Here is a 25,519-nt window from a genome sequence, read left to right on the forward strand (position 1 = left end):
TCCGCTTGGCACCCAGGCTACCATATCTATCCTACTGTACTGCACCCAGAGTAGTGTAGTTTAGTGCACTGGCTAGGCTTACCATAGATAGTGAGCTAGGCTCCTCCAAGTACTGCTTCAGGCTAAGGCTTTTCTTCCCATTCACCTAAGGAGGAAAATAAGGTTACATTGTAACTACAGTAATTATTAGTTCTCTATTGTGTAACTACACTACAGTATTGATATCCACGATATCTGCTCAATCTTACAGACCATAGATGAGGTAAAGAGGTCAATGGATCTCGACCAAAACAATGGAAATGCCATGGAAACGGGTGGGGGGAAAGATCCCGAATCGCCTCATTGCCCCCAAGCAATATTAGCCCATTCAAGCTATTGTTTATGTGTATTTCACACTATGTTGAGGTAAAAATCGGTGTATAATGCTTGTGTGGATGTCAACCCCAATACATGTACATTACAGTAAAAAAAGTCTGACTGCCACCAACAATTTCTGTATGCTAGCTATGCCATCAGTTTATACGAACGGGAGCTAGCATTTAGCAACCACTTTTTCTAAACCTGAAAAGGGACAACTTTCTAAATGTTATGCACTGAAAACAGCCAAATGTATCCAAATGGGACTTTAGTAACCACATTGTGGGCCTGTTACAATACAGCAATCATGATGGATTTGGAAAATATCAACTTGGTGCCAATCCGGCAAACTTCTTCTCTCCCCCAAGGTTTGCGTTCCATTGACCTTTTTACCGCATCTATTGGTATACTAAAGTCCCTTTGATAATGGCATATTGTGAGGTTATTTCGCACCTGAAGGTGTGTACAGATCCTCCTGAGGACATCGTAGACACTGTCTCGGGACAGCAAGGACACAAACACATACTGCAAGAGAGAACAAAACACTTGTGTAAAAAAAACAACAACAAAAACACTTGAGCTCCACTATCTTTAATGGTCTATTACAGCAGATGTGAAGACGCACAGGTTATCAACAAAGTTAGATTTCTCACTTGTCAACTGACATCGTTATGACATGCAATGACTGAGTAGCTTCAGCCAATTCAGCTGTGCACTAGATAAACAAAACAGACAATAGGTGTATAGTAAGTGTTACCCATTCATTTTTTGCTTAGACCACTATTCCCAAAACACTATTCCCATTGAAGTTATCTGAGAGCGGTCTCTCCCACTCAGCTTCTTTAATTCATGAAAGACAAAACAAAGCCAGGTGGCAGCCAGCAGCTTTAGCCGTCATCACTAAGGATCATAAAACCCCATAAAAGGCGTTTGCTGTGTCAGGAGCCCTGTTACATCACACCACTAACTTGTACAAGAACGAGAACAGACTACTGAGTTACCGTTTGAAACAGAACACAAGCACCCTGATCGCTGTACATTCCTTTTTATGATCAAATGTTTATATTTATAATAATAACTGTTGGCAAACAAGAATATAGATACACAGAATGAAGTTACAACCTCCCCTCCCCAACTCAATCCCACCACACCGAGGACCCAATGGATCTAATTAAATACAGAAAAGCAAACAAAACAGAATGAAGTTACAATCCCCCCCTCCCCCAACCCCACCCCATTGAGGACCCAATGGATCTAATTAAATAAAGAAAAACAACCAAAACAAAAAAACTCAAAGCAATACATCACAAAGTGATTAAGTAGCAAGAAGCCATTGGGTCGTGTCTTCTTAAGCTCCATGAATGCGAGCTGTAGACTACTCCATATAAATCACATCCAAAAATATTAAGATCCATTGAGTGTGGAGGCTTCCATCATACAGAAATCATTTTCTTGATTAGGCCAGCAAGAAGAATGGGCGTCTGACACAGAGATAAATGAAGTACAGAAAAAGCTGTTCATTCCTTTACAAATAAACTACTCATATCCCCAAAGCAAACACCTCTGAAGAACTGTACATCGTCAGCAAGGTGAACATGGATGTGACCTTTGACCTTTCAAGGTCCAATAGCGACATTTTTATCTCAATATCAAATCATTTCTGAGTAACAATTAAGTACCTTACTGTGATTGTTTTCCATTAAAATAGTAAAAAAGGAACAAAAATAGCTTTGAGCAAAGAGCAATTTCTCAAGCAAGAATTTTGCTAGGACTGTCTGTGAGTGGTCAGCGGGGAGGGGAAAACTAGCTGTTATTGGCAGAGAGGTTTGGAACTCTTTCTTATTGGTATATTAACAAATGTAATGCCTGGTCACCAAAACTCCATCCCACAAAAACAGGCTGAAATTTCAGAAGTCCGCGTCTGCGGTGAAAGGTGACAGAGCTAGAGCGGTGTTTGTCAGAGCATGAGACATCCTGAAAATCGGACTTCTCACAAAATCGTCTGTAGTTTCTGAACGGCCTACATACTATTATGATGAGACTTACGAACAAGATGGTGTTCTCCATTTTGCTCTACGACCCCCACAAGCGTTTTGGGATTCGTCTGAAGTCGGCACAGCCGATTTGTCAACTTCTGTCTGCAGTGTCCGAACAGTTTGACCTACACACTATGACCTAGAGGTCGACCGATTAATCGGAACGGCCGATTTTTTATTATTATATATATATCTATATATTTTTTTTTTACACCTTTATTTAACTAGGCAAGTCAGTTAAGAACACATTCTTATTTTCAATGACGGCCTAGGAACGGTGGGTTAACTGCCTTGTTCAGGGGCAGAGCGACAGATTTTTACCTTGTTAGCTCGGGGATTCAATCTTGCAAACTTACGGTTAACTAGTCCAACGCTCTAACCACCTGCCTTACATTGCACTCCACGAGGAGCCTGCCTGTTACGCGAATGCAGTAAGAAGCCCAGGTAAGTTGCTAGCTAGCATTAAACGTATCTTATAAAAAACAATCAATCAATCATAATCACTAGTTAACTACACATGGTTGATGATATTACTAGTTTATCTAGCGTGTCCTGCGTTGCACTTAATCGATGCGGTGCGCATTCGCGAAAAAGGACTGTCGTTGCTCCAAAGTGTACCTAACCATAAACATCAATGCCTTTCTTAAAATCAATACACAAGTATATATTTTTAAACCTGCATATTTAGTTAATATTTCCTGCTAACATTAATTTCTTTTAACTAGGAAAATTGTGTCACTTCATTGCAAGAGTCAGGGTATATGCAGCAGTTTGGGCCGCCTGGCTTGTTGCGAACTGTGTGAAGACCATTTCTTCCTAACAAAGACAGCGAACTTGAAACGTCATGACCAGAGTTCTTATGTGTTGTGCTTGTTTTAGTGTTGGTCAGGACGTGAGCTGGGTGGGCATTCTATGTTGTGTGTCTAGTTTGTCTGTTTCTGTGTTCAGCCTAATATGGTTCTCAATCAGAGGCAGCTGTCAATCGTTGTCCCTGATTGAGAATCATATATATGTGGCTTCTTTTGTGTTGGGGATTTTGTGGGTGGTTGTCTCCTGTGTCAGTGTTTCTGCCACACGGGACTGTGACGGTTAGTACGTTTGTTGTTTTATATTCTTGTCTAGTTTTCATGTCATTAAATTATGGAAACTTACCACGCTGCACATTGGTCCTCCGATCCTTCTCGCCTCTCCTCGTCTGATGAGGAGGACGACTTAAACTGACGTTATTGATTTAACAAAAGCACATTTGTGAAAAAAGCACAATCGTTGCACGACCGTACCTAATCATAAACATCAATGCTTTTCTTAAAATCAATACACAGAAGTATATATTTTTAAACCTGCATATTTAACTAAAAGAAATCCAGGCTAGCAGGCAATATTAGCCAGGTGAAATTGTGTCACTTCTCTTGCGTTCATTGCACGCAGAGTCAGGGTATTTGCAACAGTTTGGGCCGCCTGGCTCGCTGCGAACTAATTTGCCAGAATTTTACGTAATTATGACATAACATTGAAGGTTGTGCAATGTAACAGGAATATTTAGACTTATGGATGCCACCCGTTAGATAAAATACAGAACGGTTCCGTATTTCACAGAAAGAATAAACGTTTTGTTTCGAGATGATAGTTTCCGGATTCGACCATATTAATGACCTAAGGCTCGTATTTCTGTGTGTTATTATGTTATAATTAAGTCTATGATTTGATAGAGCAGTCTGACTGAGCGATGGTAGGCACCAGCAGGCTCGTAAGCATTCATTCAAACAGCACTTTTGTGCGTTTTGCCAGCAGCTAAGCATTGCGCTGTTTATGACTTCAAGCCTATCAACTCCCGAGATTAGGCTGGTGTAACCGATGTGAAATGGCTAGCTAGTTAGCGGGGTGCGCTCTGATAGCGTTTCACTCGCTCTGAGACTTAGAGTAGTTGTTCCCCTTGCTCTGCATGGGTAATGCTGCTTCGAGGGTGGCTGTTGTCGATGTGTTCCTGGTTCGAGCCCAGGTAGGAGCGAGGAGAGAGACGGAAGCTATTTGGTTACACTGGCAATACTAAAGTGCCTATAAGAACATCCAATAGTCAAAGGTATATGAAATACAAATCGTATAGAGAGAAATAGTCCTATAATAACTACAACCTAAAACTTCTTACCTGGGAATATTGAAGACTCATGTTAAAAGGAACCAGCAGCTTTCATATGTTCTCATGTTCTGAGCAAGGAACTTGAACGTTAGCTTTCTTACATGGCACATATTCTACTTTTACTTTCATCTCCAACACTTTGTTTTTGCATTATTTAAACCAAATTGAACATGTTTCATTACTTATTTGAAGCTAAATTGATTTTATTGATGTATTATATTAAGTTAAAATAAGTGTTCATTCAGTATTGTTGTATTGTCATTATTACAAATATATATATTTTTTAAATCGACCGATTAATCGGTATCGGCTTTTTTGGTCCTCCAATAATCAGTATCGGTATCGGCGTTGAAAAATCATAATCGGTCGACCTCTACTATGACCCCTAGGTTATTTTGCTCTAGGATGCCCACAGGCCTCACAAGACTCGTCTGAAGGTCACTCGGTACCAGCAAAATAAAATTATGGAAGTACAGTACAAGTCAAAAGTTTGGACACCCCAACTCATTCAAGGGTCATTTCTACATTGTAGAATAATAGTGAAGACATAAACACTACGCAATAACACACATGGAATCACGCAGTAAACAAAAAAGTGTTAAACAAATCAAAATATATTTCAGATTTTAGATTCTTCAAAGTAGCCACCCTTTGCCTTGATGACAGCTTTGCAAACTCTTGGCATTCGCTCAACCAGCTTTATGAGGTAGTCACCTGGAATGCATTTCAATTAACAGGTGTGCCTTGTTAAGTTCATTTGTGGAGTTTCTTTCCTTCCTAATGCGTTTGAGCCAATCAGTTGTGTTGTGACAAGGTAGGGTTGGTATAGAGAAGATAGCCCTATTTGGTGAAAGACCAAGTCCATATTATGGCAAGCAATTTGACCATGAAGGCCTGATTCATGCAGTCTCCTCTGAACAGTTGATGTTGAGGTGTGTCTGTTGCTTGAACTCTGAATAATTTATTTGGGCTGGTAACTCTAATGAACTTATCCTCTGCAGCAGAGGTAACTCTGGGTCTTCTTTTCATGTGGCTGTCCTCATGAGAGACAGTTTCATCATAGCTCTTGATGTTTTTAGCGACAGCACGTGAAGAAACTTTCAAAGTTCTTGAAATGTTCCGTATTGACTGACCTTCATGTCTTAAAGTAATGATGGACTGTCATTTTTCTTTGCTTATTTGAGCTGTTCTTGCTATAATATGCATTTGGTCTTTACCAGATTGTGCCAAATACAATTTTTCCATTAAATCATTTTTGTATATATTTATTTTGATACTTCAAGGGGTCTTCAAATTCAAAATCAAATAGCTAAATGATCCTCGGTATGACCTTATAACACCATCCCGGAGTCACCTCTTCACTGTTGACTTTGAGACTGGTGTTTTGCGGGTACTATTTAATGAAGCTGCCAGTTGAGGACTTGTGAGGCATCTGTTTCTCGAACTAGACACTAATGTACTTGTTCTCTTGCTCAGTTGTGCACCGGGACCTCCCCCTTCTCTTTCTATTCTGGCTAGAGACAGTTTGCGCTGTTCTGTGAAGGGAGTAGTACACAGCGTTGTACGAGATCTTCAGTTTCTTGGCAATTTCTCGCATGGAATAGCCTTCATTTTTTAGAACAAGAATAGACTGACGAGTTTCAGAAGAAAGTTCTTTGTTTCTGGCCATTTTGAGCCTGTAATCGAACCCACAAATATTGATGCTCCAGATACTCAACTAGTCTAAAGGCCAGTTTTATTGCTTCTTTGATCAAGACAACAGTTTTCAGCTGTGCTAACATAATTGCAAAAGGGTTTTCTAATGATCAATTAGCCTTTTAAAATTATAAACTTGGATTAGCTAACACAACGTGCTATTGGAACACAGGAGTGATGGTTACTGATAATGGGCCTCTGTACGCCTATGTAGATATTCCATTAAAAAAAATCTGCCTAGTCATTTACAACATTTACAACACAATGTCTACACTGTATTTCTGATCAATTTGATGTTATTTTAAATGGACCGAAAATGTGCTTTTCTTTCAAAAACAAGGACATTTCTAAGTGACCCCAAACTTTTGAACGGTAGTTTATATACAGTATATATATTTTAGAGCCATATATTGCATTGTGCTGCTGTACTATGCTGAGCCATACCTTCTGGCTGGTGTCCACAGTGATGGCCAACCCGTTAGGTACTAGGCCTGCTGTCCTGTGTTTCTTCACCAGCCGTACTGACACCACCGGAATGGCCACCTGTAGAGGAAAAGCAAACATGGTTAGCACCCGCACTTCATAATAGCATAGCATCCCTTTACTCCCGCAGCACTAGGAGAGCCAAGAGCGTCATGTTGACTAAAAACAAGTTAACTTTTTAAATGACTCTGCCATTTTTAAAGTCCCCCCCTGTCCTTCACATTTCCTAAAAAATACTTTACCCCAAAAAATACTTGAATTCGCAACACTCAAAGCACAGTGATCTATTTAACTCAAAAACCATAGCGGCCGTCAACGGACTTTCTTATCTAACAATAATATTTGTGTCAATATCGCAAAATGTACTAACTAATAAACCTGTTGTCGTATTTGCGTGGCTATTGTCATCAAGCAGAAACCGGAAACGGTATTCTGTCATTTAAAATGGTATATATTTGGGGCAGAAAAGTGATGATGTCAAGGTGATTGAAATAAGTAAACAGCAGATATATGTTTGGTGTTGTCGATGTTTGATGCTGTGAAACTTGTGGATTCGTTCTCAGATTAGCAAGTCATGTCATTTAACTTGGTTGGTACAGGTGAGAGCATCAGCGGTGGAGCTCGAATAATTGCTCTCTGTCTCTTTGAAATAGTTACAGCCTTTAGCTGTATATACTGTAATTAGCTAACTAGCTGGCTGTTTTGTTTTGAAGAGGAACATGGAGGAAGAGCATGTGGAAAAGGGACAGGAGGAGGAAGCAGAGGTAGAGGAGGAACCAGAGTGAGAGAAGGAGGAAGAGCGAGAGCAAACCCGAGGGGAGCCTACGTTTCCATGGAGTTTGTCTGCCTGAAGTCACAACATTCACCCTTGTACCACACAGCATGTGCCTAAAGTGAAAGGCAGGGGGTTTGGAGTTGTTTTTAAAAGTGGGAGAAACGGCTATCTCTTCCAGACCTTATAATGGATTACAACAAGAAAATGAGGAGTGTGGTTGACCATCTTGACCAAATGAGAAGCTATTCCAGTGTTGGATCCACAGGCAAAAAATGGTGGAAGAATATGTTTTGGGGACCCTGCAAAGGCCCCTTCCCAGAAACCGCAGGTGCTGGTCCCTGAAGGCATTGAAAATGCAGCTTGTGCATTCACTTTGTGATATGACTACAGTGGAAGGAAGAGGGGAGCCAAGAGGGTGGCACCAGGGCGTGTGAACCGAGTTGGATCTCATCATTTAAAAGCAGGTGAAGTTTGAAGGGCTTTTTACTTTTTAAAATTGTCTCTGAACAGTTGTTTTGTATCTTGTCTCTACCTAATACTTGTTGCATTCACTGAATTTTTGTCAAAGTAGGCTACTATTTCTACATTTTGTGTCCAGCCTGGTCTGTCCTAAATCTTACTGAGAGAGGTTATCTGCATTTTGAAATAGTCTCTGAATAGTGTGACGACCCTCCCACTCTGTCTGCCGTATTCTCTCTTTGCTCTTGTTTCCTTATTAGGATGTCGGTGGGCCCGGTGTCTTCCAGGATAAAGGCACCACTTCCCCGTTCATGGAGGAGACTCTCTCCATGCAGACACCTTTATAGATTTTGTTGTGGTTTTTTGTGACATTTTGGTTGTTTGCTTTAGCACCTTTCAACACACCGCATTATCACATTCATGCATGCCAAAACACTCACTTACACTACTGATTACTGATTACACACACCATTGTTAATGGCATTTAGGTTACTTTATTTAATAAATATATTTTCTTACTCCTTATCTCCACGTTGTCTCCCTTTTGTTACGGGCTCTGAGCCGGTTCGTGACAATAGTTGTTTGCATTTTTACAGAAGTAGGAATAGTTGTTAATCAAATAGCTTACTTTGTGTGGGTTTTGAAATAGTTTCTGAATATTGTCCTCTGGTCACATTTTTTATATATTTTTAAATATGTATATGTAAATAATATGTATAAGTATAATATATTATACTTGGTACATTTTGAAGGAGCAATTTAGTCAAATTCACTACAATTTAAACACTCTAGGGATTTTTGTTGGGTTGTGTGTTAATCGTTTTTTGATAGTGAGCGTCTTTACACAATTGACAAAATGAGTCTTATTCCTATTGACATGAATGTGGTGTAATACTAAATAAGAGGTTGTGCTCTTTAAAACTAAGGTAACTTGTAATTGTCATTTGTTCTTTGTTTTTGAGCTGTGTCTGTTTGTTTGAAATGTGTGAGAAAATTTGCATTCTTTTGAAAATTCTCAATAATCTACAGCAGCATTCTAGAATTCTATTGGGGCCACACACACACAAACACACACCATCATCATGACACTATACTATATATATATTGTTTTATGAAGCCCTTAGTGGCCAGATTGTTTCCCAGTTCATAATGTTCATCAGACTGATGGATAATCAGACAGGAGAGAGTACACAAAAAAAGACGTTCATGAATATGTTCATAGATGGGTCAGATTATAAACATAAAGGCTATATAGGGTACATACTTCAATACCCATGGTCAGATGACTTTTCATAGATGGTGAGAGGTCAAAGTAAGTGGTACAGAGTTCGCCAATCTTAGCTGATTAGTTACGGAGCTGGGACAGATTCCAAATGAATTGCATCGGTAGAAACACAACAAAACAAGCAACTTGCTAGCTGGCTATGTAAACAAATATCACTGCAACTCAATATCATATGAGCTCAACTGCGCGGGCATCTACCTTAACGTGACAGGTAAGCTGTCAAATAGTAGGGCAAGTAGGCAATGTATATAGCCTATGAATATCTGTATCTAGCAAACATGACAAACCATGACATAAACCCAACAGATAAATGCGAATTACTCTGATCTCTATTTTGATGGCGAGTTAGCTGGTTGTCTGTAAGGCTAGCTAGTGAAAGTGACAGCTGAGGTTGACGCTTACCAAATTTACCGCCACACACAACTTTTCTTGCCTGACAGACTAGCTGGCTAGCTAGCTATAGCAAGCCGCTTGAGCCGTTTCCATATCAATTACATCAGTAGAAACAAGACTTAACAACAAATTAGTTAGCTGACTATATACAGCTAAACCACGCCACTGCCCCTTGTGCCCCCTACTGCTGGTCAGGTGTATTCATTTGAAGGATCGGTATGATGTGTAATTAATAGATTGTTTAAATGTGAAATTAATATGGTTGATTTTTAAGGTTAGGGAGAATTTTAGGATGTCAATATAAATTAATGTATTTATAGTTGTTTGTAATTTTGGCATTCTCTTTCCCAACAGTCTTGAAGGAGTTCCCACATATGCTGAACACTTATTGGCTGCTTTCCTTCACTCTGCGGTCCAACTTATCCCAAACCATCTCAATCGGTTTGAGGTCAGGTGATTGTGGAGGCCAGGTCATCTGATGCAGCACTCAATCACTCTGTTTCTTGGTCAAATAGCTCTTACACAGCCTGGAGGTGTGTTCGGTCATTGTCCTGTTGAAAAACAAATGATAGTTCCACTAAGCGCAAACCAGATGGGATGGCGTATCACTGCAGAATGCTGTGGTAGCCATGCTGGTTAAGTGTGCCTTGAATTCTAAATAAATCACAAGACAGTGTCACCAGCAAAGCACCCCCACACCATCACACCTCCTCCTCCATGCTTCACGGTGGGAACAACACATGCAGAGATCATCCGTTCCCCTACTCTGTGTCTCGCAAAGACACGGCAGTTGGAACCAAAAATCTCATCAGACCAAAGGACAGATTTCCACCGGTCTAATCAAATCAACTCATATTTGTCAAATCAAATTGTATTTGTCACATGCGCTGAATACAACAGGACACCTTACAGTGAAATGCTTACTTACAAGCCCTTAACCAACAATGCAGTTGAGAAAACACCTAAACAAAGTAAGCGATAAACATAGCAAATAATTAATGAGCAGCAGTAACATAACAATAGCGGGGCTATATACAGGGGGTACCGATACAGAGTTAATGTGCGGGGGCACCAGTGTCGAGGTAATTGAGGTAATATGTACATGTAGGTAGAGTTATTAAAGTGACTATGCATAGATAATAACAGAGAGTAGCAGCAGCGTAGAAGGGGGGCGTGGGGGGGGGGGAAATGCAAATAGTCTGGGTAGAAATTTGATTAGATGTTCAGGAGTCTTTTGGCTTGGGGGTAGAAGCTGTTTAGAAGCCTCTTGGACCAAAACTTCAACCTCCAGTACTGCTTGCCGTGAAGTAGCAGAGAGAAAATTCTATGACTAGGGTGGCTGGAGTCTGACAATTTTTAGGGCCTTCCTTCCTCTGACACCGCCTAGTATAGAGGTCCTGGATGGCAGGAAGCTTGGCCTCGGTGATGTACTGGGCCATACGCACTACCCTCTGTAGTGCCTTGCGGTCGGAGACCGAGCAGTTGCCATACCAGGCAGTGATACAACCAGTCAGGATGCTCTCAATGGTGCAGCTGTAAAACCTTTTGAGGATCTGAGGACCCATGCCAAATATTTTCAGTCTCCTAAGGGGGAATAGGTTTTGTCGTGCCCTCTTCACGGCTGTCTTGGTGTACCATCGATGAGAATGGGGGTGTGCTCAGTCCTCCTTTTCCTGTAGCTCCTTTGTTTTGATCACATTGAGGGAGAGGTTGTTGTCCTTGCACCACACGGTCAGGTCTCTGACCTCCTCCCTATAGGCTGTCTCATCGTTGTCGGTGATCAGGCCTACCACTGTTGTGTCATTGGCAAACTTAATAATGGTGTTGGAGTTGTGCCTGGCCGTGCAGTCATGAGTGAACAGGGAGTACAGGAGGGGACTGTGCACGCACCCCTGAGGGGCCCAGGTGTGGAGGATCAGCGTGGCAGATGTGTTGTTACCTACCCTTACCACCTGGGGGTGGCCTGTCAACATGTCCAGGATCCAGTTGCAGAGGGAGGTGTTTAGTCCCAGGGTCCTTACCTTAGTGATGAGCTTTGAGGGCACTATGGTGTTGAACGCTGAGCTGTAGTCAATGAATAGCATTCTCACATAGGTGTTCCTTTACTCCAGGTGGGAAAGGGCAGTGTGGAGTGCATCTGTGGATTTGTTGGAGCGGTATTCTAATTGAGTGGGTCTAGAGTTTCTGGGATAATGGTGTTGATGTGAGCCATGACCAGCCTTTCAAAGCATTTCATGGCTACAGACGTGAATGCGCTGAATACAACAGGTGTAGACCTTACAGTGAAATAACTACTTACAGGCCCTTAACCAACAATGCAGTTAAGAAAAAAAAAGTTCAAGTATTTACTAAAATAAACTGAAATAAAAAATATATGTCCATTGGTCGTGTTTCTTGGCCCAGGCAAGTCTCTTCTTCTTATTGGTGTCCTTTAGTAGTGTTTTCTTTGGAGCAATTCGACCATGAAGGCCTCCTCTGAACAGTTGATGTTGAGATGTGTCTGTTACTTGAACTCTGAAGCATTTATTCGGGCTGCAATCTGAGGTGCAGTTAACTTTAATGAACTTATCCTCTGCAGGAGAGGTAACTCTGGGTCTTCCTTTCCTGTGGCAGTCCTCATGAGAACCAGGTACATCATAGCGCTTGATTGTTTTAGCGACTGCACTTGAAAAAACGTTCAAAGTTCTTGACATTTTCTCCATTTACTGACCTTCATGTCTTAAAGTAATGATGGACTGTCACTTCTCTTTGCTTGTTTGAGCTGTTCTTGCCATTATATGGAATAGGTCTTTTACCAAATAGTGCTATCTTCTGTATACCACCCCTACCTTGTCACAACACAACTGATTGGCTCAAACGCATTAAGAACTAAAGAAATTCCACAAATGAACTTTTAACAAGGCACACCTGTTAATTGAAATGCATTCCAGGTGACTACCTCATGAAGTTGGTCGAGAGAATGCCAAGAGTGTGCAAAGCTTTCATCAAGTCAAAGGGTGGCTACTTTGAAGTATCTCAAATATAAAATATATTTTGATTTGTGTAACACTTTTTTTGGTTACTACATGATTCCATATGTGTTATTTCATAGTTTTGATGTCTTCAATATTATTCTACAATGTAGAAAATAGTACAAATTAAGAATAACCCTTGAATGAGTAGGTGTGTTTGAACTTTTGACTGGTACTGTATATGAAATGTATTTACTAGAATGTTGACGTTCAAAAGACACGTCATTGGCCCGAAGGGGGGTCCAATGAGGCCAGGCTTTTCTAGTGTTAAGCGTAGCATCCCTTCACTCCCTTAGTGATCAGTCAGTCAACGAGGACACATTAAGATAACTGTCACGCCCTGGCCATAGAGAGGCTTTTATTCTCTATTTTGGTTAGGCCAGGGTGTGACTAGGGTGGGCATTCTAGTTTCTTTATTTAAATGTTTTCTGTTTCTATGTTTTGGCCGGGTATGGTTCTCAATCAGGGACAGCTGTCTATCGTTGTCTCTGATTAGGAATCATACTTAGGCAGCCTGTTTTTCCACCTTAGTTGTGGGTAGTTGACTTTGTTAGTGGCCTGTATAGCCCTAGTAAGCTTCACGTTCATTTTTTTTTTGTTTCTTGTTTTTGTTGGTGACATTCAACATTAAAAGAAATGTACGCTCACCACGCTGCACCTTGGTCCGGTCATTTCCACCCTGACGACGTTCGTGACAGTAACATTGTTATTTGCACATTCTCATTGCAATGGCATTATTGCATTATTGTTGCATATTGTTGCATAACATGGACATTATATTCTACCCAATCCATTTATACATGGGGAATCTGAACCGGATGACTTGCAAACATTTCGAACAAGCATTTTATTCTGTACAGAACAGTGTTTGGGATGCCAGTAGCTTAGTTAAGAGTAGACACACGGCACATGACAAAAATGAGCTGTGTGACCTTTACGCTACATAACTATGCACCCCAATCTTGGGACTTTGTGCCCATTTAAAGAAAGGGGGAGCGGAACGGGTCAAAACAAACAGTGTGAGAAAAGGAACAAATAAAGGACTATTCCTGCGGGAGTGTACACACAGGGAGTGATTGATAGTTGGGTTCAGGGTGAGTTGACACCGTGCTTAATCTTCAGTCACTTCAAATGACTGGCTGGTTAATGGGTCTTTGAGCTTAAAATAGCCTTGTTAGGTTTATGCTTTATCAATTCAATAGAATTCTGTTATTTCACAGGAATACAATACAAATACCCTTTCCTCTTGAAACCATTTTTACACTTGACTGACCAACAATTGTATTATTCAGAACTTATTTTCCCTTTCACAACTACATTTTGTTGTTTCCGTGATGTCATGGAAAGTAATGATTTGTAAACAAGGAAATTGGTGCTCAACTCAATTTCCCTTTACTGTAAATGGACTCAACATCTTGTAAAACTGTTTGCTGTTCAATAAATAACCTGACTATCATGTCACTTTATTGTACTTATTTCAATACCTACATCAAACAGGCCATTTAATTTTTCAAGCTCAATTATCTGAACTAGGAAACATAGGTAAATAAGCAGTTTCAATGATGGACTTAATAGAGGGGAACCTGCATGCGGTGCCATTCATTTGAATGCCTTTTGTGTTCAGGTTGTTAAGTGCAGAGGATAAAAGTCTCCATCAGACATCCTTATTCTCTATTTCAAAGAGAGAAACCTTCAGCAATTGAACAGAGAAACATCCATTTATATTGAATGATCTCTAGTCAATGGAAAGTGTGGCGGTAAAAATGAGAACCTGTTATCAACGGGAATGATCAAACCAACAACGCTATATAAACGTTGATAGGTATGATGATAAGTCTATTACTTATTTTCAACACAGGTCTTCATATTTGGTGTGTTTGTAAATTAAATCTGGAGTGCCAGAGTGCGCTAGCAAGCTAATGTTGACTAGCTTGCTAGCTACTTCCAGACACAAATGAGAGAACACCTCAATCTAACCATTTTAATCGCCCGAGCAGAGCTGGTTAGGCTGTTTTCATGTTATCCAGAGCGTTGGTGACTGTAACTGTCCTGCTGGCAACAATTTAATTACACTTTTTTCCCAACGTTTACTGACACAGGCCATTACAACGGGCGGTGAGCGTTCATAAATTCATCAGTTATTTTGCGCTCTGGCACACTCAAACGAGAGTGCTCTGAAATCGGAGTAGATAGCCAGAGTGAATTTACGAACGCGCCCATTGTTAGAAGAGAGAAGCCATTTTGTGTCAAGGCTGAGGGCAGTTGCAATTCCTTCCCATTGTCGAACTAGGCAGCATCAGCGTAACTGCTAACCAGGGAAGACCCACTGGAGCCAATGATCCACCACATCACCTGTGGCTGTTTGACACTCACCTTGATGTCCTTCCCAAAGAGGTTGGCATAGAAACACAGCCAGTTGCGGGAGATGTAGAGGCGGCCCTGAAGTAGGATGTCTCGGAGAAGAGCGCAGGAATACACTGGGAATGACAGAAAAAAAAACACAAATAAGACTGGGAATACCATAGAGATACAGTATAATAATGTTCTATTTCATTCTGTGGGGAATACACACCGCAGAGGGAGAATGCACAGAGCTGGAGACTAGCGTGGGATATATACGAGTTGGCTTCAAAACTACACATTGTGGCAGTGGGATACAGCTGAAGTTTATGGGATTGTAGAACACCGTTGGCTAGTGATGATTTCCTTTAGTATAGAAACACAACTCTCCTTGCAATATCTTTATGCCATTTTCCCGTAAATATGTTCTTCAGGGAATGCATACTAACACGTCAATCTGTAGACGCCAGTAACACAAATTATGCAAGAACCAAAAATAAACTCAATTCTGTTCTAACGCAGATTATGAACTAACGTCACAAAATATGAGTCATGACCAAAACACAAACAAACAGTCCATAATGGCAACGTGTGATTGGAGAGGCTTTTGATCATGGCCTCATTATGGCCCCCGCACCTCTCTGATTCAGAGGGCTTTTGGCTTAAAGGCGGTTGAATACATTCAGTTGTCCAACTTCTATTTCCAGCTGAATGCAGCATGCTGGTACAGGGTTCCCCACAGAGAGGAGAAAAGGGAGAGAGGGAGAGTGGTCAAAAGAGAGAGAGAGAGACGGAAAGAGAGAGATGTAAAGAGAGAACAGTAATGAAAGAGAAAGAGAAGGGAGAGGAAGACACTGTGGAGTGGAAAGCAGATGGCTAGGAAGCACTGTGAAGCCTGACGTAAGGAGATGAGGACGTGATTCTAACAGCCAGCTGACAGTGATTTGCAACGAAAAAGGAATTGATTGACTCTGGCTCAAGTCACATAATCCCAAATGAATTTGTAACCTAAAAATACCACTTTGCCAGCTTTTTAGCGACTAGCGAGTTTGACGTGGTTTATGATAGTGTGAATGTCCATATGCGGCAGAAGAAGTAAGGCATTGCAAGTTATATGAATAGCCTACATCTCAACTGTTGTACTGTAGCTGCACAGCCATATCTAGTTTAGTGTCAAGTCAACCCTTGCACATTAGAGTGATGCAAACTTTATTCAAACAAAGTGCAGTTCAGCACTCCCAATTCAAATGGTATTTTCTTGCACTGTATTTGATCTTCCCACAAATTTCATGCACACATTCATCCCAAGCCATCAGATGGCATACCACCTTGTATGAAGCAATGTACTGGGCATGCATTCTAAGTACAAGAGTATTCTAGTATTATAGACTGAGTGTATGATGTGTAGACAGTGTTCAATTTCCCCTGACTGACCTTTCATGAGGATCTCCTCCTTGGGCACTGTCTGGAACAGCTTGTGGTACTGGGAATTGTACTTGCTGACGGTCTGTAAGGGGGAGACAGGAGTGAGACGGGGATAGACAGGGGTGAGACAAGGGGGAGACAAGTGGGAGGTGGGTGAGGTTCCTTTCAGAAAATGTCCACTCACTGTTTAACTTCTCCCAAACGGAATCTTGTAATAAAGTTGATGGCCATGTGACTATATCACCTAAGCTTTATTAACAGATTATGATTCAGCTCCTGTAATTATTTTGGACGTGCATAAAACCCCTTCCAATCAATTAGGTTCCTCTCAGCCATGTGATCCTGCCCTGTCCTTTCCCTATGGGGGCTGGAGCTTTGGCATGGTAGCCTACAGGATCATAAACACACACACACACACACACAAAAAAAATGCACTCTTCCGCACACACATTCACACACACGTGCACGCACAAACGCAGGCAAGCGCACAAAAACACACACACCTGTTCCCTTGGTGCTGGTCAATCACTATACACTAGTCCCACACCCTCTCTGTTACACTGTGTTGTTTTATAACTCAGACACACTTCCTATGTCACAATGTGTTCTGACCCAATTGTTTATCCTGCGTAACATCTAACAGTGTTCCCTTCCCTTCTCTGTTCCTCTGTAGTGGTGCCACAGACAATCCCTTCCCCTCTTTGCCTCAACCTGGGTTATAACTTATAATTGTCATGGTTCCACCTGTCACCAGAGGGCGGCAGAGACCGTCCTAGAGACATTAACAACACTCAGGTGTGTCCTATTTACTCATTATGATTTCCCTGTTAAAAGAGGCGTGTTTTCTATTTTCTATTGTCCTTTGCTGAAGCTTGAGTTATGTGCCGTGTGCGTTTGTCGCCTGAGTGAGTTTTCGAGACTTAGTGTTTGTTGGTTTCCCAGCGTTACTGTGATCCTTCTGTTACTGTTTCTCAGTAAACTCTTATGTTCCTACTTAACCACTGATTCCTCATCTGGTCTCTTCTCTGCACCCGGGTCCAACCTCACCATGTCACAATAATAGATAAAGACGGAAACTCCTTTGCTGGAAATGTCTGCGGGTTATATGTCCAAGGGATCGTTTTCGTCAGCCATTCTGAAGGGGAGTGATTTGTTTGAATCAGTTTGATTGCAGGTGTGCGTATAAGACTGGAGAGAAGGTCATTTAAATCAGAAGACGTACGGTCTGATCCATTCCGAACTTAATTTAACCCTCACATACTTTTTTAACCGTGTATGTGTGGCTTGCACTAGAAAACCTTAGACAATTATAAACATTTGAAATCTTTTCAAATGCATATCCCTGAAACTCATACTGTATGCGTACAATATTACGTGGACTTGTGAGCGTACTGTTACTGTGCTAAAATCATGTAAAATAATAAACACTTCATAAGATTTCAAATGCATTAGCTGACACTCATTCTACGCACATACACTATTCTGTGGACTGGTGAACTGACTGTTACCATGCTAAATAACTTGCCATAAATTCTTTCCTTTGTTTTTGACAAAATACCATGTCTTGCTTAGAATCGGGTAAAGACAGTATTTCTGTATGATAGTTCAAGTACAACTACACACATCCTTACTTTGTCTCCCCTTGGACTATACTTAATATTGTAGTGGGTAGGAAATTTTTGGCACATGAACAAAGCGCTCCATTACTTCCTTATGCTGACAATACCGTGTAAACGTCCACAAACAGTGGGAATCGGGACGCGGTAAAAACGACTCACCGAGCCCCTGTAGCATTTCTTGACATCTTCATAGGTCAGGTCATCAATCAGTTGCAGCCTGTAGAGGAGAGAGAAACACCGAGAAGTTTAGGAGTGGTGACACAGTTTCTATGGTTTGTCACCGTCAGAAAAAATAAATATGTAGAGAAAAAAAAGAATCATCTGACTGTTGTGCCATGTTCAGCTCAGTCCGGATAGTTAACAGAACATTTTTGTTTCTGCTATTTTGTTAATTAGTCCACTGTCCATACAATCTCCCCAAGTCTACAAGATACAGCACTTTCAGTACAGAGCAAAAGCTGTGATGATGATGATGCATTTGTTCTTAAATGTATTCTCCATATAGTGTTTAAGCAAAGGACGACTATGATAGCATGTACTGTTGAACTGCTAATGATGGACAAAATGAGCCTTATATTTGAGTGGCACACACAAGCTCAGTCTTCTCTCTCTCTCTCTCCTCTCTCTCCTCTCACTCACTCACTCACTCACTCACTCACTCACTCACTCACTCACTCACTCACTCACTCACTCACTCACTCACACCACCTAAACAGTCATTACAACCATTAATCAAAGACAGGGACATGCAAATGGACACACAGACAAACACACACACACACCTCAAACAGGTCATCGGTGTGAATGTAAATGCTTAGGTAATATGAAAAGTCTATTTATGTAAAGTCAGATTGTGAAAGTCAAGTAAAAGACAAACAGTTTAGCAGATGTCTCCATTGGCCAAGTCCTGACCCGACACACACACACACACACACACACACACACACACACACACACACACACACACACACACACACACACACACACACACACACACACACACACACACACACACACACACACACACCCCTAAAGTGGTTGATACTGAACTCAGACCACTAGAGCCCAAAGTAGACTCCCTCTAATATCCCTAAGGGCCTATTATAGCTTGGAGAAGCTACTTCCCATTCACAGCTCAAGCCTGGCATGTTGTACTGTTTGTGTTTTCGGTGCCCCAATACTACACAATGAGGACGAGGAAGTCATTTGCTGTTTGGGGTAAGTTTTTCAAAAATGTGAAATCACAGAAAAGGTGTCTGGACCCTTCTATAACATGCTATTTAAATCAAAAATAGAGATTTGGTTGTAAAAAAATTACTTCTCTTTTAAACCTATATTGGACAAATCCATAATAATAATTTCAGCTCTATAGATTTTGGACGGAGGTCAATGAGGGACAATAAAGCCTTCAGACCGGTTGTGACTGGTTTTCATTGATAGGCCACTGTGTCATTATCACTCTCTCCAGGTATTCTATTGTGGTTCAGGGGCTAGACTAGAGCGTCATAGTGACAATCTAATGTGACAGGCAACCCCCTACTGTATTGTCCATTTCATGGCAGTAGACTATACAAACAGAGAACGTGCTAAATGGTTTCTACATGATACCAAAACAAACTGCACAATAATTGGTTTTCACTAGATGTAGGCTACTATAGAAACAAACACTGTATACTTAAGCAATAAGGGCCGTGGTATATGGCTAATATAATATACCACGGCTAATATACCACGGCTAAAGATTGTTCATATGCACAACGCAACGCGGTGCCTTATTGCTATTATAAACTGGTTACTAACATAATTTGAGCGGTAGAAAGAAACGTTTTGTCATACCTGTAGTATGCGGTCTGATATTTTTTTATTTATTTATTTTTACCGTTATTTTACCAGGTAAGTTGACTGAGAACACGTTCTCATTTGCAGCAACGACCTGGGGAATAGTTACAGGGGAGAGGAGGGGGATGAATGAGCCAATTGTAAACTGGGGATTATTAGGTGACCATGATGGTTTGAGGGCCAGATTGGGAATTTAGCCAGGACACCGGGGTTAACACCCCTACTCTTACGATAAGTGCCATGGGATCTTTAATGACCTCAGAGAGTCAGGACACCCGTTTAACGTCCCATCCGAAAGACGGCACCCTACACAGGGCAGTGTCCCCAATCACTGCCCTGGGGCATTGGGATATTTTTTAGACCAGAGGAAAGAGTGCCTCCTACTGGCCCTCCAACACCACTTCCAGCAGCATCTGGTCTCCCATCCAGGGACTGACCAGGACCAACCCTGCTTAGCTTCAGAAGCAAGCCAGTAGTGGTATGCAGGGTGGTATGCTGCTGGCATAAATATGATATACCACGGCTGTCAGCCAATCAGCATTCAGGGCTCGAACCACCCAGTTTATAATATAATATATACTCTATTAAGGAAACAGCAGCACTATAGTATACCTAGATCTCTGCGTGTCCAGCTTTCCTTTCCCTATATGGCTAGTGTTGTGGTCTGATTCTGTCACTCCCCTTCACCACCGCAACAACTGAAGCCGTCCCCAAAATAGCCTCTTCTAAAGAGCAGTGACAGTGTTTTAACCCCATGTTGGGACAATCCTGTCTGTCACGTGCCATCGGATATCTGTCAGTCAGCTGGTGTCAGTCCACATGCACCCAGTCGGGTCATTCTCTCCATCTGTCTCTCTGTCAGCCAGGAGGTGAGGTGAGGCCCCTTCTACCACCAATGTGACAATGTATGTTGTAAGTGAGTCACTGTTGTAAGTGACTTTGGCTAAAAGCTAAAGTTTGCTAAATCGCATATACAGTATTATTATATTATTTTCAGAGGAGAGCGGAGAGAAAGAAATGAGGACAGGAGCCAAGGAACAGAGAGGACAGCAGGGGCTGTCTAACGAGGGGGGGGGGGGGGGGGGGGGGGGGTCAGACCACAACAGTAGCTGATTGACAACATAGTTAAGGTGACAGGTTGAGTCTACCTCTGACTGAAACCAAGAACACTGTATCTGAGTCACAAATAAGAATGCAGAATATAAAACAATGTATTCGAAAAGATTTGACTCTGGTACCAGCATGATACCAGCATGATTATGTATAATAATACTGTGCAAATAATCATTTTGAATTTGATCCTAAATGGTTTTATAATAAAATGTGTGTCTGTCTTCAATTGGAACAGCTTAATTTATATTAATTATCCAGGCATAGTCACGTGCAAGGTCTCGGTTCAAGCCCTATATAACCGATTTGATAACTGCCAGGGTTTGAATTACATACTGACGCCTAAAAGTGCCCTAAAAATAGCGCTCCAATCCAATGTGGATATTTTTACAGTTTTTGGGTGTGTCCATGTTGATGTTACGACGCAACAGAAAACTGTAATTTATACTGTAATTTGGGCTATTCTCAACAGAAAAATACGACATCTCCTGACGTCCTCAGACATGGATGGTTGTCGAGTACTGACTTGCATCACTGGTGACCTGGCTGATTTTTGTTTCTGTCTCATTAACATATTTACAAGTGTGCCTTGTAATAGTGACGGGGGAAAAATCGTCACAGTTACGTATCGGGATATTATTTTTGAGGGTATATCGCAACATTCTTTTTTACAACGTCACAATGTCATTTTTGCGCTAGTTGGCTGTACCTGTTCCAAAGCGCAGGTATTTTTTAAACGGTGAGTCAATATGTTTTCGGCACTTTTATTACCATGACTCTGATCAAAAATAGTTTTCTCATGTGTCTCTCTTGTCCCTCTGCAGCAGACACATAGTGGGCAATATGTTTGGAACATCGAATTGCAATAAAATCACAGTACCGAATCACAATACATTTAGAATCGTGAGAATAGCAATACATTTCGTATCGGCACCTAAGTATGGTGATAATATCGTATCGTGAGGTCCCTGGCAATTCCCATCCCTACCTTGTAACACACTATATTTGTTGCACCCGTGAGTGAGAATGCTGTACCAATTTAACCCTTATGTGGTTATAGTGCCCCATCAATTTAACATGTATACAGATTGGAGTGGCAGCATGTCTTAAACCATAAATGATTGAGCATTTTGCCATGTCCTTTTGGTCTGTTTTGCCCTGTAGTAGCTGCCAGTTTGGAAGCCTATGTTAAGGCCTCTAAAGTGCAAGCAATATACAACACCAAATATGAATTAATATGCTAAAATGTATAAGCAGTTTACCTATCTGCTAACCTGCTTGCATCAATCCCTTGTAATTACAGTTAAATACTGTGAATTTTAAACCCCTCCCCTCAATCAATTGAATTCATTCATCCAATCACTCATTCAGATTACGGTAGCATTTACATTTTTACAGTATAATACAGTCAATTTTACAGTATTGTACTGTGTGTCATAACAACAACACTTGCTTTGATACCATATTTATATTAAAGTAGGTGTACTGTCATATGAAATATAGAATTTGAGATAATGTGAGATAATTACCCTTATTGTCCCATTTACATTGTGTAATTTATTGACTGTCCCGAACTAGCCCCACAGATAGGCTCTCCAAAGTAAAAACCAACTTTGCCACAGTCGCACACCGGCCAGCTGAAGCTAATTGGCTAAATTAGTTGGCTAGCCTGCTAGCTAGTGTAGGCTACTTCCAGACACAAGACCTGGTTAGACTGTTTCAGTTTATCTAGAAGGGTGAGTGACTGTAACTGTGTACTGTTTTGGCAGAGTGAAAGTTCAAACGCTTCCCACGTTCGAACACACACACAAAAGATCCCCACATCAAAGCATCCAAGAACCAAATCTCGTTCTCAGGCGCATTTCCTAATGAGGAGAATTGAAACAGAGGCTCAATCAGGAAGTTCAGCCTCCCTGTTAGTATTTTATTATTTATAAACATGAATATACATCTAAAAGCATTTATACTTTTTTATAATCATTACAATTCATAAGCATTTAAACGTCCATGAACGCTATTATTATAAAGTGTGACTAAAAGCCTCTATAGTCCCTGGATTTCTGAGGCCAACCACCGTTTGTTTGTTGCTTGCGGAGATGCCTTCCTTTAAAGAAATGCCAACCGTGGATCACGAGGCTAGGTAGGTATGATGACACCACTTTGGGCCGTGCCAACATTGCCAGACCAGACCTCCCCCCACTCCCTGCCTTCAGGGAAAAGAGAAGGCTGATCTAAACTGAAACAAGAATTAAACAGCTTCCTTTCCCCACAGTCCTCTGTAATGTACTCCATTCATGAGACACACGATCTACAGTGCATTCGGAAAGTATTCACAACACTTGACTTTATCCACATTTTGTTACGTTAGTCTTATTCTAAAATGGAATACATGGTATTTTTCCTCATCAATCAAACACACAATACCCCAAAATGACAAAGCAAAAACAGGTTTTTAGAAATGTAGTCAAAGTAAAAGACCACAATATTACATTTACATAAGTAATCAGACCCTTTACTCAGTACTTTGTTGAAGCACCTTTGGCAGCGATTACAGCCTCGAGTCTTATTGGGTATGACGCAACAAGCTTGGCACACATTTTTTATTTTATCTTTATTTAACTAGGCAAGTCAGTTAAGAACAAATTCTTATTTTCAATGACGGCCTAGGAACAGTGGGTTAACTGCCTGTTCAGGGGCAGAACGACAGATTTGTACCTTGTCAGCTCGGGGATTTGAACTTGTAACCTTTCGGTTACTAGTCCAACGCTCTAACCACTAGGCTACCCTGCCGCCCCCACATGTATTTAGGGAGTTTCTCCCATTCTTCTCTGCAGATCCTCTCAAGCTCTGTCAGGTTGGATGGGGAGCATAGCTGCACAGCTATTTTCAGGTCTCTCCAGAGATCAAAATAATTGAATCAATTTTAAAATAAGGCTGTAAAGAAACAAAATGTGGGGAAAGTCAAGAGGTCTGAATTCTTTCCGAATGCACTGTACATACAGTATATATACACAACAGAGAAGTTCTCTCTCTCTCTCTAACACACACACACACACACACACACACACACACACACACACACACACACACACACACACACACACACACACACACACACACACACACACACACACACACACACTCACACACACCTCCACCTAAGCACACTCTTATTCCTACGCAGAAACCATTGTTAATATTCTAATCTAGTGCAAACAGAGACCAGGAGAAAATGAAAGCAGAACAATACTAAACACCAGAGGATAAATAGATAGTCAGCTTTAGAGTTCCCAGACACTGTGTGTGTGTGTGTGTGTGTGTGTGTGTGTGTGTGTGTGTGTGTGTGTGTGTGTGTGTGTGTGTGTGTGTGTGTGTGTGTGTGTGTGTGTGTGTGTGTGTGTGTGTGTGTGTGTGCGTGTGTGTGCTCGATCAGAGTTCTCAGACACTGTCAACAGGAGGAGTGCACAGACTAACAAAGTTATTGGACACAGACCCTCAGGTAAGGAATTGATGTCAGATGGTCTGAGAGATATACTCCAGTTCTTGTGTGGGTTATACAAGATGTAAACTGCATTGCATAATGAGGTTAGTTCCCACAACATAGAATTGTGTTCCTTGTGACAGGGAATTATTTACTCTCCTCTTTTTTGTCATGGCAAGGGTGCTTTTCTGTGTTTGTGAGAGGTGTGAAGGGGAAAAGTGTGTGTATATGTGTGTTTGAATGTCAGTCTGTGTGTGCTTATCTGTCTTGTCTGTGTGTGTGTAGGCCACAGCCTGCGTGTGAGTGAGTAAGCGGCGTCAGTTTGTCCGTAGTGGTGAATGCAGCATTTGTTGTCCTCAAGAACTTTTGGGTGGCCTACATGTTGTTCTCACAGGAGACAATTGCTGGTACACACACACACACACACACACACACACACACACACACACACACACACACACACACACACACACACACACACACACACACACACACACACACACACACACACACACACACACACACACACACACACACACACACACACACACACACACACACACACACACACACACACACACACACACACACACACAGCCCTCTGACACGCAGCCAGACCCAATTTAGAGCTGTTCTATCGCCTATTCACCGAGGCTCTATAGCCCTCAGTACTGAGAGGTCCTTCACTCACACTGCCCTTCATAGACTCACTGTCCCTCCTGTAATTCCTGCAATTAACAACTCTCTTCCAGTAAACTGCTGTGTACCGTTATCTGTGTATACTTTCAGTTGGAGTTCCATCACAAATTAACGACACATAACAGAGGGGCCTTAAGTTGAACCGGTTAAAACAGGAATAGCAAGCATTTGCACATTTCATATGATTTTTTTTCTTGTTGGTAGCACACGGCGGACCTCGATTTCCAGTTGGCGAACTTTCGTTCTGAGAATAACAGAGCGAAAACGAGGCATTCAATTATGGTAATGGAAGACTACGAGACTACATCGGGGGGAAAGCTACCTCGGATATTTATATCAAAATAAGAATAGAGCTTCCGTCAACCTAGTATTTTT

The 25,519-nt window shown here is 41.3% G+C and overlaps 1 protein-coding gene across 1 annotated transcript in view; it reads right to left on the reverse strand.

Moving 5' to 3' along the window:
* The window catches only part of LOC129862811 (GRAM domain-containing protein 2A), a 67,787-nt gene that overhangs the window by 12,265 nt on the left and 30,003 nt on the right, over positions 1-25,519 (reverse strand). Inside the window, exons 3-8 of the mRNA XM_055934814.1 lie at positions 18,175-18,232; positions 16,406-16,478; positions 15,005-15,108; positions 6,670-6,768; positions 811-882; positions 83-145 (exon numbers count right to left, since the gene is read on the reverse strand). Coding sequence (XP_055790789.1) covers positions 83-145; positions 811-882; positions 6,670-6,768; positions 15,005-15,108; positions 16,406-16,478; positions 18,175-18,232 — 469 coding nt within the window. The remainder of the gene's footprint in view (positions 1-82; positions 146-810; positions 883-6,669; positions 6,769-15,004; positions 15,109-16,405; positions 16,479-18,174; positions 18,233-25,519) is intronic.

The sequence above is a fragment of the Salvelinus fontinalis genome, chromosome 9, assembly GCF_029448725.1.
Source record: "Salvelinus fontinalis isolate EN_2023a chromosome 9, ASM2944872v1, whole genome shotgun sequence".
Classification (NCBI taxonomy): Eukaryota; Metazoa; Chordata; class Actinopteri; order Salmoniformes; family Salmonidae; genus Salvelinus; species Salvelinus fontinalis.